The following is a 14,145-nucleotide window of genomic DNA, read 5'->3' on the forward strand; positions in this document are numbered from 1 at the left end:
AAACTGACGTTTGGAAAAGAAAGTCTGTCTGTGGAGGACCTAGATGAAGCAGAAAAGGTCATCATTCGATTTGAGCAACGACAGCACTTTAAACAAGAAATTGCACTAGTTGTGAAGGGAAAACAATGTGCCAAGAGAAGTGGCTCAATCTGTAAGCTTGATCCAATTGTTGACAATGACATTCTGCGAGTGGGAGGAAGGTTAAGCAAATCTGCTATGCCTACGGAACTAAAGAATCCTATGATCCTTCCCAAAGACTCCTACATCTCCAGACAGATCTTACTCCACATCCATGAGCAGGTTGGCCACTCTGGGAGAGGTCACATGCTTTCTAGACTTCGCCAGCGATATTGGATACCCTGTGCCAACTCCTTAGCAAGGAAGATCATTAAGAGCTGTCTTCTGCTTAAGGAAGATCCTTAAGAGCTGTGTTGAGGCGATTATGAACCACAGACCAATCACAACTGTAACTAATGATCTAGAACCCCTGACTCCGAACCATCTGCTTCATCTGAAAGCTAAGCCAGTCCTGCCACCTGGACTATTCCAGAGAAGCGACCTATACTCACGAAGGAGATGGAAGCAAGTACAATATATCACTGACCTCTTCTGGAAGAGATGGATCAGGGAGTATCTTCCACTTACGCAGGAGAGGAAGAAGTGGAACTAGGAGAAACTTCAGTCCTGGTGACCTTGTGGTCATCGTCGATGACACCGCCCCAAGGAACTCTTGGCTAATGGGGCGTGTAGTGGAGGCGTTGCCAGGGGCCAAAGGTCTTGTCCAGAGCATCATGGTTAAGACTAAGACCAATATTTTACAGAGACCTATCAATAAACTCTGTCTGCTCCTTGAGATGACGGAGTGACACACACACACAGTGCTCCATCTTAGAATCACGTGAACCTCTGATTCGTTGATGTCGTACTGTTACATTCTTTGATGTCATAGTCATACATTTTTGGACGTCAAACTCTTGACATTTTTGGAAGTTGAACACCTTTACACTTCAACTCAGACAGATCTATGGACTGTTTTCCTATATGGCACCTTGTATATTTGTATATAGCTATGAATTGTAATAGTGCTCTGGTATAGAACGTTTTGTGTATTGGCTCTACGTTTGAATATTAAGTAATTGTTGTGCATTCAGTGTAGTCAACAATTAGGGGCCGGTATGTTAGAGCCAATTTGGACATATTTGTATAAAAGACTGAACATACCGAGCTCCATGTATAATTGTGTAAATATATTCAATATTAATGTACATGATGAGATATTAGGTACGTACCTTTATGATTTATATTTACCTGATTGAGATATATTCATTTGTTAGTGTAATTCAGTTTTTGCCCCCCTTGCCCATTCATTGTATTGTGGTAAGTGTGTTAGGATAAAGGCCGGATAAAGGCCGGGCGCATGTTATTTATATCACTCTGTATTGGCCTTGTCCTCCTCACAGGGATGCTCTCAAGATGCCTCGTCCTGTAACCTTCAAGACATTTATTTCCTTCTTCTTCATCTTCTTCTTCGTGTGAATTTACAGCATACTAGACGCTGTGTTGCGTATTGCTGCCTTTCGCTGGTCAGAGACCAGATTGCACATTTTGGTCACAAAAAAGGGGGAAGGTGTCAAATTTGTATTACACAATCATCTAACCCTGCACTTATATACTAACCCTGCACCTATATACTACTAAAACTCACCCTCTCTGGATCTCTCTCTTCGGGCCTACTCACTGGGGGGCTCCCAGTCGAATCCCTCACCCTTGGGCTATTCTCTACTCTCCTTACTCCCTCAGCATATGAAACCTTCCCAACTTGTCTCTCTCGTACAGGACACTTCAGATACCCAGCTGCATGGGTGCCCCCACAGTTTACACACAGTGCTTTCTCAAACCAAACTGCACACTCCCTCTGACTAGGCCCTCCTGCACACTTTCCACATCATGGGATCTCCCTTATACATACTGCTCCCACATGTCCGAATCCTTGGCACCTAAAGCACTGTAGCGGTTTCAGAACAAACACCCTCACCAAATAGCTAATAGACTGTACCCTAGCCTGACCTCCATATCAAAGCTCAACGAGACATTCCGGGTATCTTCCGTCTCACCATTTACCCCCGGGTCTGCATCTCACCAAATGGCGGGCGTCACAAACACCAGGAACATTCTTTCTCATTCACCTCTACACGTATCCACCTCTACACTGATCACTAATTTGAGCGGGGAGCAAAGCACGATGCAGGCTGAGCCCCGAAATGTGTGACGCGGAGCAACCATTGCGTCGGCGCGGCCTCTCCCTGCCTGCAACTAATAATTCTCAATCGGATAAGTGAAGGTCCATAGAACGTCAAGACATTTCCTTCTTCTCCGAATTCTACAGTAAGCAAGAGGAATCAACCATTTGACATGTAATGACTATTCTATCTCAGCTGGAGACACTATTATACAGAGTTTGCTGCATGAAAACAGTAATCCAGTTGTTTCATCAAAGTGACGGAAAAGGTTTCAAACCTCTCTGGTTTCATGCTTTTTTTGGTTTGATAAGTTAAGATATTTATACCAATGAATTTCATACAGAGATAAGTCATGTGCTTCACAATGAAATACATTACATGACCAAAAGAATGTGGACACCTACTCGTCGAACATCTCATTCCAACATCATGAGCATTACCAAGGAGTTGGTCCCCCCTTAGCTGCTCCACTCTTCTCGGAAGGCTTTCCAATAGATGTTGGAACATTTCTGCGGGGACTTGCTTCCATTCAGCCACAAGAGCATTAGTGAGGTCGGGCACTGATGTTGAGCGATTAGGCCTGGCTCGCAGTCTTCCAATTCATCCCAATGGTGTTTGCTAGGGTTGAGGTCATGTCTCTGTGCAGGCAAGTTCTTCCACACCGATCTCAAAAAATCATTTCTGTATGGACCTCGCTTTGTGCATTGTCATGCTGAAAAGGAAAGTCTAAAGCACAGAATCATCTAGAATGTAAGTGTATGCTATAGTGTTAAGATTTCCCTTCGCTGGAACTAAGGAGCCTAGCCTGAACCATGACAAACAGCCCCAGACCATTATTCCTCCTCCACCAAACTTTACAGTTGGCATTGTGCATTGGAGCAGGTAGCATTCTCCTGGCATCCGACAAACCCAGATTCATCCGTTGGACGGCCAGATGAGAAAGTGTGATTCATCTCTCCAGAAAATGCGTTTCCACGGTTCTAGAGTCCAATGGCGGCGAGCTGACGCTTGGCATTATGTATGGTGATATTATAATATATAATAATAATATATGCCATTTAGCTGACGCTTTTATCCAAAGCGACTTACAGTCATGTGTGCATACATTCTACGTATGGGTGGTCCCGGGAATCGAACCCACTATCCTGGCGTTACAAGCGCCATGCTCTACCAACTGAGCCACAGAAGGACCAGGATATTAGGCTTGTGTGCGGCTGCTCGGCCATGAAAACCCATTTATTGAAGCTCCCAATGAACAGTTTGTGTGCTGACGTTGCTTCCAGAGGGAGTTTGGAACTCAGTAGTGAGTGTTGCAACCAAGGATAGACAATTTTTACACTCTACATGCTTCAGCACTCAGCGGTCTCGTTCTGTGAGCTTGTGTGACCTACTACTTCGTGGCTGAGCCGTTGTTGCTTCTAGACGTTTCCACTTCACAATAACATCACTCTTGACCGGGGCAGCTCTAGCAGGGCAGAAATCTCACAAACTGACTTGATGGTGGCACATTGAATGTCACTGAGCACTTCAGTAAGGCCATTCTACTGACAAAGTTTGTCTATGGAGATTGCATGGTTGTGTGCTCAATTTTATACACCTGTCAGCTATGGGTGTGGCTGAAATAGCATAATCCACTAATATGAAGGATGTCCACATACTTTAGTATACATAGTGTAGGTACTTTTATTTCATGGATTTTAAAAGCTGCTGCAGTTTTTTACGTCAGATATGTAATAACTACAGTGAGGTCTGAAATTATGGGCAAAAATTACAGTTTAAAATAAATCATTAAAATACTGAGCTATATTGTAGTCCAAAAAATTGGGAGGTTATATTTATTTTATACTAATAACTTTGCTCAGAGAAAGAGATTTGAGTTGGAGAACACATTGAGAGGGATATTAGACCATTCCTCCTTACAGAATTCTTGCAGATCCTTGATATCCTTCATGTGTGCTTATGGACGGCCCTCTTCAATTCCAACTACAGGTTTTCAATTGGTTTCAAGTCTGGAGACTGATATGGCCATTGCAAAATATTGATCTTGTGGCCAATGAACCTTTCTTTGTGGATTTTGATGTGTGCTAAAGATCTATTTGTGGCCATGTTTTAGCCTCCTGACAGAAGCAACCAGGTTTTTCACTAAAATATCATGGCACTGGGTAAAGTTAGTGATGCCATTGATCTTGACAAGGGCTCCAGGACCAATGGATGCCAAATAGCGCCATAACATCAACGATCCACCACCAAACTCCAGGCATCAACGATCCATCCACCAAACTCCAGGCATTTACATTTGTTGGATGACGTGAAAATAGAGCTCTTTGGCCATGCACACCAGTGGTGGGTTTGGTGTTGAAATGAGAATGCATAAGCAGGTAAGAACACTCCAACACACACATAACATGCACACACATTAATACTGACTCTACACACACACACACACACACACACACACACACACACACACACACACACACACACACACACACACACACACACACACACACACACACACACACACACACATTAATACTGACTCTACACACACACACACACCACACACGCAATTATAATTTACGCTGCTGCTACTCTGTGTATCATATATTCTGATGCCTAGTCACCTTACCCCTTAAATATGGAACTGACCCTGTATATAGCTTACTTCCTTTCTCGTGTTCTTCATATTTATTTATTTATTGTTTTGATTTTGTTCTACTGTGTAATGCTTTATTGATTACTGAATTGTTGGGTTTGGCGCTAGCAAGACAGGCATTTCACAGTACTTGTGCACGTGACATTAAAACTTGAAATATCTATTAATTAACATTAATATTAATATTAATTTCTGAATGGGCAACTCATATGATTGATTGTAAACTCATATTGACGTGAGGGTGATGGTACAAATTTCTGATTGAATAAATGGCCGTAAAAAAGCAAGGCTATTTAAGTGACTGCCACTTTAAAAGCTGTGAAGGTATTAGCATTAGGTTCTGTCCATGGTGATTGCAAAATAATCCAGTGAGCTGTGAGTAAAAAAAGGGGAAAAACTGAAAAAGCTTCAGCTCGTTGTCCTGCCAAGTTCTGTAAAGGGAGCCCTGCCCGGTGAGATCCCTATTTCTGTGGCTCCCCCCTTTTCCCCTCTTCCCAGATCCCTCTCTTTTCCTCTCTCCCTCTCCCCTGATCACTCTTTTCCTCTCCTCCCAATCCCCCTATTTTCTTATAGCCTACTGTGGATAGAGACGGAACAGGGACACATCTGGTCCGCTGCAACTGATTCTGGAGAGACAAACACCAACCTTTCACACAAAGGTAAGGAAAACCTAACCATTCAACAAGATCACAGGCTGAAAAGGTTGAGAAGTTTCAGTCGTTTGACCTTCGATTCTTCTAAGGTTTTCATGTGATATGTCGAAGAGTAGACCATTGATAATGCAGGGTTTTACATTGTTATACTGTAGCAGAAGAGAATGGGGTACAATACTTTCTTAACTATTTTTCATTCACCACTTTAGGAGCTTTAATGCATGTAGGTCACTGCACAGAGCTCTGTTACAGTTACCTCATAATCCGGTCTTAATGTTTTCTCACATTGTTTGGCCATAAGCAGGGAAAGTGTTTGGCCTTAGGCAGGGAAAGTGAGGGGAAGACTGATTGTATGGTTCATCTGCCTTCAATCATCACATCATAGTCACTTCCATTTCACAGGTTATGGTGCATTGTCCAGTATCCAGTGACAACTTGGCACTGCAACTTCAAACCTCTCACTACAGCTAATAATAATTATCTTGTTGTGATTTTGTTTGTATTCCGAGTTCAATAGATATCATTAGGACACTATCTAATTTGTTGGCTTGGGATAGTCTTCAGCACAAAACAGTTTTTGTGTGTTCTATTTTTCAGCTAACTTGGGTTCTCCTGCTGTCCCCTGCAGATTGACGAGGGATGTGTCTACCTGGTCGGCACGGCAGCAAGGTCAATCTCTGAGTGTGCACAGAGGGACGCATCTCCCGGACAGCGTTGACTCTCCTGGTGTTCACAGCTGTTGTGGACTCCACCTGCACCCACGTCTCGCTCTGACGTCTCTGAATACCAACAAGGAGGAAGACACAGAAAGGCAGGCGGGCCGGCATTATGTTGGAGGAATGTACCAGCAACACAGACGGGACAGAGGCGGGTGCCGATAAGATAGATCATGGGATTGTAAGGCCCAGGAGCCCACATGGGACCCAGAGGAGAGTTAAAGTCCAACTACACTCTAATGACACAGATGCACCACCACCGCCATTCCAACCGGATAAACACTCCAGCAATGGCTGCCGTTCAGTGGAGTCTCTGGATTCTGGATCGAGACAAAGAGTGTGTGTGACTGTGCGGCCTACCAGTAAACCTTCAGGCTGCTGCTGTGGCGCAAGCCGCAGAAAGGGCCTTGGGCCTTGTGTACTGTGCTGCAGCCAAAGTAAACCGATCACAGACGTCTGCAGTGACTCTGACAGTAACACTCCAGTCCAGAGAGCAGGGATCTCACCTCAGACGTACACAGTGGATAAAACAGGATATGTTACACAGAGCATTGTGGGTACTGTAGTACATCATGGTACAGATGTACGAAGGAGTTTCAAGGAGTTGGAGTCGCAAGAGTTGTCTCCTCTGTGCAATGCAAGGACACTACCAGGTGAGGGCAAGAACTGGTTTCAGAGCTTGCTCTACTCTGGTACCTCCTTAGGTGATAGAGGCAAGGAGGCTGTAGGGGGCAAAGTGTCAGGCTCAGCATCCTCAGTCCCATCTTCCCCCGCAAGAGTCGCTACGGGCAGCTTCGCCTTCTGTCTCGTAGAGGAGATGACGTCATCAACAGTCGCTGACACCAGCTGTGCCCACGGACTCAGAGATGGGCACATCAGCCCAGGGGGCAAGGCCAAAACGCAAAGGTGCTCTACACTGGCACTCCTTCCCACCAGCCCCCCCAAAAGCCCCACAGCTTTGAAGATGGCCTCAGACAATGGGTTAGGATTTGACTGCGAGACTGAGGATAGCTTTGTATATAATAAGAGGGAGCGTTCGACGGTCCTGGTCCGTAGGTTCTTGAGGGATAACCAGAGGGTGAAGAAGTCTGTGTGTACAGGGACTAGGGCAATCATCAGGACATTACCCTCGTGGAGGATCAGTGAGGAAGCGTGGGACGCTGTGTGCAGAAGGGACCGTTTCTCTGGGCCTAGTGAATACAGTCGCTTGAGTGGATACAGTTCAACTTCTCAGAGTCTACATCTGCAAGCATGTAAACCTCACCTTGGAAAAAAAGGAGACATGTTTTTTCAGGTAAGAACATACACACAGTTAGCTTTCATGGTTCCATTGGGCAAAACTGTGTCACTTTTAGTTTAAAATGTAAAAACCCTAGACTGCACTGTACTCACTCACTCGCACCCACGCACGCACGCGCACACACACACACACACACACACACACACACACACACACACACACACACACACACACACACACACACACACACACACACACACACACACACACACACACACACACACACACACACACACACACACACACACACACACACACGGCGGGGCACAAAAAGGAAAAATGTGTGTGAAATCCCCTGCTACAGTATGTAATAGTTACTACACACAGTGCAGTGTGAGACAAATCTCCCGGAGCTGCAGGGGAAATGGGGGTTGGGGTAGCCGGGTAGGAGAGCAGAGGGGAGGGGTGGTTAAAAGTTAAGTAGAACACTAGAGGCCTGTATTATAGAGGGTGTGTCTCAAATAGCACCTTATTCCCTAAAGTGCATTACTTTTCAACAAAGCCTTATGGTGAAAGGTAGTGCACTATATAGGGAATAGGGTGCCATTTGAGATGTAGAAAGAGGGTCTGGGATTGCTTCTCTGCTCCAGTGGGTACACACCCAATGGAAAAGTTAGGCTACACCATTACATCACAATCACTTGGCAGATGGTTACAGTCTCAACCATGAGAAACAAATAAAGTCAGTGGAAAACAAAGCACACACAGTCCAGAGTTTGTTTTTAAGGTGTTGCCGAGTCAGAAACAACAAGCTTCAGGGGAAATGAAAGGAATAACTTACATACTTAGCCTACTTACTTACTGGTCCATAATTTGCTAATGGTTTGGCTGATAGACTCAGAGCAGGTCAAGATATTCATAACCTGTATGGAAAGAAGAACCTCTGAGATTAGGATGATTAGAGAAAACTGGTGATGGTGATGTTTGTGTTGACTTAGAATAAATATATTTTACCATAATGGAAATAAGCCTTTGGGTTATATTTAGTTTTTCCCCCTCAATAATTGTGTGTGTATGTAAAGTTAATAAAAACAGGATGTGTGTACAGTGGTCCCACACAATAAATAGTTTATGAGTACATTCATAAAGAGGGGGATGAGTGGCATAAACTCAGAGGGGTTATGGTGGTTTAAAGTGTCAATCTGGGATAGAAACTAACTGCAGACTTCATTCAGTACTAATTCTGCAGTGGCAATAGACTCGACCCTGACAGGAAACAATAGCGTGGATTAGACTTCCACCTAGTGGTAAACTACATATTGGTCCATATTGAATCCTTGGAACAGTGAAGTGACCAATCTGGAAAACACTGCTGTTTGCTCCAGTCAAAGCAATAACACTTCTGATTCAACTTAGCAATAAATAACAGTCTGCGTTAAATACTTTATTCCTTGAATTTGGGCAATAACATTTAAATCTAATTCCAGTAAATGAATTGCACTTCTTTGAAAATAAATTATATGGCTGATTTCAATGGTTTCTTCATTTTTATTACCTGTGAACCTGCAACAAAGAAGCTCAGATGTGTGAGTGCCTTTTGCATTTTGATTTAACTGGCAGCTATGGAAATTGAATTAACTCCAACTCTTGTTGTACAAGAGGTATTTGTACCAGAGGAGGCTGGTGGGAGGAGCTATAGGAGGATTGGCTCATTATAATGGCTGGAATGGAATCAATGGAACGGAGTCAAGCGTGTGGTTTCCATATGTTTGATGTGTTTGGTATGGTTCCATTCCAGCCATTACAATGATCCTGCCTTCCTATAGCTCCTCCCACCAGCCTCCACTGATTAGTACTGAACCGCCATGTTCTCAGCAGAAAATAAGACTTTAGATCCTGGTTAAGTTGTTTCTGTACAAAATAATGCCAGAATCTATGTCAGTAATCAGGTGATCAAGGTTAAAATAGGTCATTTTAGGGTTGGCTGAACTCATAGAAAACACAACACTTGTTACATACTACTTTTAACTGTGGGTCAGGGTTAAGGACAATTCAGAGAATTATTAGGGGAAATTCTGTGAAAGAAAACATTACCATTGAAAATAACAGCTAGGCAATTGAATAAACAATTGTGATTGGTAATTGTGTGTGCATGTGTGCATGTCCTCTGTGTGTCTTGAGTGCACTCACTGCCGACCAATGTGTTAAAATAAGGCTTTGTTTATATAGTAAAGAGATTTTCACCCATCACCCAAACTGCAGCCTTTCGTAGGATGGCTATGTGGCAAAAAAACATTGCTGTCTTGGTTTTGAAATACATTGGGATCAAATGTATTTACAGTATGATATGAAAGATGTAAGCATATGTATATGAGCTGCAAACCTGGGATATCTATAGTTGTAACCAGGGTCATTTTAGAAGTGGGGAGGACATAATCTTTTTATTTCTATATATATATTCTTTTTTAATCCTGTAGGATAAACACTCCAACCAGTCTACCCGATTTCTCGGAGGCGTCTGCATGGTCCTAAAGTACACCGTGGCCTCGTTTTGTATCACATTCCAAAGATAAAACTGGGGGGGACAAAAATGCCATTTCAGCATGTGGGAGGGACATGTTACTGTTAGCATTCTCAGTATCACTTAACATTAAACTGTTCTTGTGCCTGTGTAATAAAACTGTAATTACTTTTGGAGCAACATTTTATTAGCACGTTGTTACATACTACTTTGGTAATTGCATTTTATTGCATACAAATGAGCTGAGAGTTTTTGTAACTACTGTACATAAGAGGACGGGACTGTGCTTTATTCCACTTATGTTATAATTCATTATTTATGCAATTATAAAGCAATTTCCAAAGTCCTATAAAACAACAATGCTGCTATCAAAACTTGATGTTAAGTGTTACTGTTTTACCTCATGTCTCACTAAGTGTTACTGTATTACCTCATGTCTCACTAAGTGTTACTGTATTACCTCATGTCTCACTAAGTGTTACTGTATTATCTCATGTCTCACTCATTGTGAAAATATACTTGTTAGTCATTTTGATGCTACAGAAGTGGTCTACTATAATGTTGAGGGGATTCCATGTCCCTTATGTATTTCATTCTAGAAAATAGGCTATATTAAGATTAATATCTAAGAGCCCTCCAAACCATGTGCTTATGATCATATATTTAAACTAATCAAACTAAGTGCTGTAGTTTTTGGTTCTTCATCAAATATTTGGCAGCCATCAAATACATTTTTGTTTTCAAACAACTTGCATGTATTCAAATACCTTCAAATATGATTTGGTTTTCTGAGAGGTATCCAACATTTTCTGAGACCTTTATTTGAATATCAAAGAAAATAATTGCCTTTTAGTTGAAACTCTATATAAACTATATTTGACTACCTTGAGTATTTGAAAAGTTTGTATTTTCAAACAAACAAAAAAAGATAACTATTTTCTTCCCAGATCTGATGAGCTGTGATAATTTTCTCCCTGTATATTTTAGTTGAAGCCCACGGCATTGTCACGGCTGTCGTAAGAACGGGACCAAGGCGCAGTGGATGTTGAGGTCCACATATTTAATTCAAAGAGAAACTTAAAACAAAATATATCAAATGAACAAACAACTAAACGTGACTACGTGGTGCACAAACACAAAACAATATCCCACAAACACAGGTGGGAAAAATAGCTACTTGATCCCCAATTAGAGACAACAATTACCAGCTGCCCCTAATTGGGAATCATACAAAACACCAACATAGAAAATATAAACTAGAACACAACATAGAAATGTTAAACTAGAATATCCCCTAGTCACACCCTGACCTACTACACCATAGAGAAACAAGGGCTCTCTATGGTCAGGGTGTGACAGGCATTTTGTATCAACTCCTGTCATCAGGGAGTTCTGACACCAAATCATTGCGACAAAAAAAAACATTGTATTGAAAAGACCTGGCTGTTTTTAATGCAAAACTGAGAACTGTAATTAGTCTATGCTTCATATCTATCTGCAACACTTACCATTTTGCCATAATGAGAGAGAGAGAGAGAGAGAGAGAGAGAGAGAGAGAGAGAGAGAGAGAGAGAGAGAGAGAGAGAGAGAGAGAGAGAGAGAGAGAGAGAGAGAGAGAGCTATTGAATGAACCCACAGTAGAGTCATTGGTGAATTACATCACAGTGGCTAATACTGGCTATGTAGTCACTGTAGTGGTTTACAGTAGGAGATGAGAGATGGTGATGTGTGTTTTATATATAAAGGTAATGTTATTTTCCTAATACCTCTTACTAATGTCCAGTCTCCCTAACCATATAAGGGGAGCTGTCCCAAAACACACACACACACACACACACACACACACACACACACACACACACACACACACACACACACACACACACACACACACACACACACACACACACACACACACACACACACACACACACACTCTTTCTCTCTCTCTCTCTCTCTCTCTCTCTCTCTCTCTCTCTCTCTCTCTCTCTCTCTCTCTCTCTCTCTCTCTCTCTCTCTCAGGTTTCAGACATGCTCTCCCTCATCTGTCTCAAACATATCTCCCTCCTCTCTTCCTCTCTCTTCCACTACAAACTGGAACATACAGACATGACACGACTATTGTGGATTTACTGACTTTCACCAATTTTGGATGCTGTATCACATTAGGCATGATCTTCTAATGTAAGTCAGAATATATTTTCTCTTTCTTTCAGATGGTTAATTCAAAGAAAACACTAGTACTTTACTAACATTTCTACCAAACCATGCATACTATAATCTTTGCTATTCATATCAGTGGGGATCGCTCGAATTAGAGTATGATTGTCTTTCTGATGGTAAATGTGGGTGCAATTTGTCGGTCTTCAGACGGCTGGAACGTAATCCGAGAACCTTGATACTGATCAACTGTTTTGTAAAACCCTACCAGACATAGGCATAGTGTTGCTTATGACAGTTGCTCATGACAGTGTTGCAAGGGTTCCATACATGTTCTTCTCAACTATCGTTTCACAGGGTTTCATTAGAAAACATACAGTACATGCATCCTTGTGACAAGAGCTGCAGTATTATAGGCTATTGAAGGCTCTATGGATGGCTGAAGTTTCAAGTTGTATTAGTTGTATGTACAGGATACACATGGTATACACTGTCCAATGAAATGCTCACTTGCAGGTTCCTTATCGACAATGCAAAAAACAATAAGAAATAATACAAGTTAAGAATCTGAACATAAAGTTAATGGCTCAGTAGAATAGAATACAATTTTTAGCATAAGTATAATACAGGAAGGCACAATTTATAGTCCAATATTGACATGTGTTTTGGGGAAGGTGTGTGTGTGTGTGTGTGTGTGTGTGTGTGTGTGTGTGTGTGTGTGTGTGTGTGTGTGTGTGTGTGTGTGTGTGTGTGTGTGTGTGTGTGTGTGTGTGTGTGTGTGTGTGTGTGTGTGTGTGTGTGTGTGGATGAGTGTGTGTGGATGAGTGTGTTGATGAATATAGATCTGTATGGGTGTGTGCGTGAGTGAGTGCATATGTGCTGAGGTGCAGAGAGTCAGAGCAGGTGGTCAGTCCAGTTCAAGTGTTCAGCAGTCTGATGGCTTGTAAATAGAAACATTCTCTGAGCCTGTTGGTATCAGACCTAATGCTCTGATACCGTCTGCCCAATTGCAAGGTAGTGAATCAAATCAAAACCAAATTGTATTAGTCACGTGTCAAATACAACATGTGTATTACAGTGAAATGCTTACTTACGAGCCCCTAACCAACAATGCAGTTAAAAAAAATATGGATAAGAATAAGAAATAAAGGTAACAAGTAATTAAAGAGCAGCAGTAAAATAACAGTAGCAAGACTATATACAGGGTGGTACCGGTACAGAGTCCATGTCCGGGGGCACCGGTTAGTTGAGGTAATATGTACATGTAGGCAGAGTTATTAAAGTAACTATACATAGATGACAACAGAGAGTAGTAGCAGTGTATTAGAGGAGAAGAGGGGGGGGGGGGGCATTGCAAATAGTCTGGGTGGCCATTTGATTAGGTGTTCAGGAGTCTTATGGCTTGGGGGTAGAAACTGTTTAGAAGCCTCTTGGACCTGGACTTGGCGCTCCGGTACCATTTGCCATGCGTTAGCAGAGAGAACAGTATATGACTAAGGTGGCTGGAGTCTTTGAACAGCTCATGGCTGGGGTGTGTGGTGTCCTTGAGGATGCTGCAGGCCTTCCTCAGGCACAGTTTTGAGTAAATGTCCTGGATGGGTGGGGGCACCCGCTGAAGGGCCTTGCGGTTATGGACGGAGTAATTCCCACACCAGGCTGTGATGCAACCGGTCAGGATGCTCTCGATGGTGGAGCGGTAGTATTTGGAGAGGACCCAGGGTGACATGCAGTACTTCTTCAGCTGCCTTAGGAAGTAAAGATGCTGTTGTGCCCTCTTGATAAGAGTGATGGTGTTGTTGGTCCATATCAAGTCCTCGGTGATGTGGACGCTAAGGAACTTAAAACTGCTCTCTCTACTGCAGTCCCATTGACGTGGATCAGGGCATGTTCCATGCTGCTTCCTGAAGTCAACAATCAACTCCTTTGTTTTGCTGACGTTAAGGGAGAGGTTGTTGTCCT

The 14,145-nt window shown here is 42.6% G+C and overlaps 1 protein-coding gene across 3 annotated transcripts in view; it reads left to right on the forward strand.

Moving 5' to 3' along the window:
* The first annotated feature begins 5,359 nt into the window (after positions 1–5,359).
* LOC118398895 (1-phosphatidylinositol 4,5-bisphosphate phosphodiesterase epsilon-1-like) overlaps positions 5,360–14,145 on the forward strand; it is a 41,877-nt gene continuing 33,091 nt past the window's right edge. For 2 of the 3 annotated variants that reach the window (XM_035794696.2, XM_035794698.2), the window contains exons 1-2: positions 5,360–5,555; positions 6,147–7,559. In XM_035794696.2, the coding sequence (XP_035650589.1) occupies positions 6,378–7,559 (1,182 nt within the window). In that variant the 5' untranslated portion in view covers positions 5,360–5,555; positions 6,147–6,377. The remainder of the gene's footprint in view (positions 5,556–6,146; positions 7,560–14,145) is intronic. The other variant, XM_035794697.2, reaches the window with a different exon arrangement.

Source organism: Oncorhynchus keta, chromosome 2, assembly GCF_023373465.1.
Source record: "Oncorhynchus keta strain PuntledgeMale-10-30-2019 chromosome 2, Oket_V2, whole genome shotgun sequence".
Lineage (NCBI taxonomy): Eukaryota > Metazoa > Chordata > Actinopteri > Salmoniformes > Salmonidae > Oncorhynchus > Oncorhynchus keta.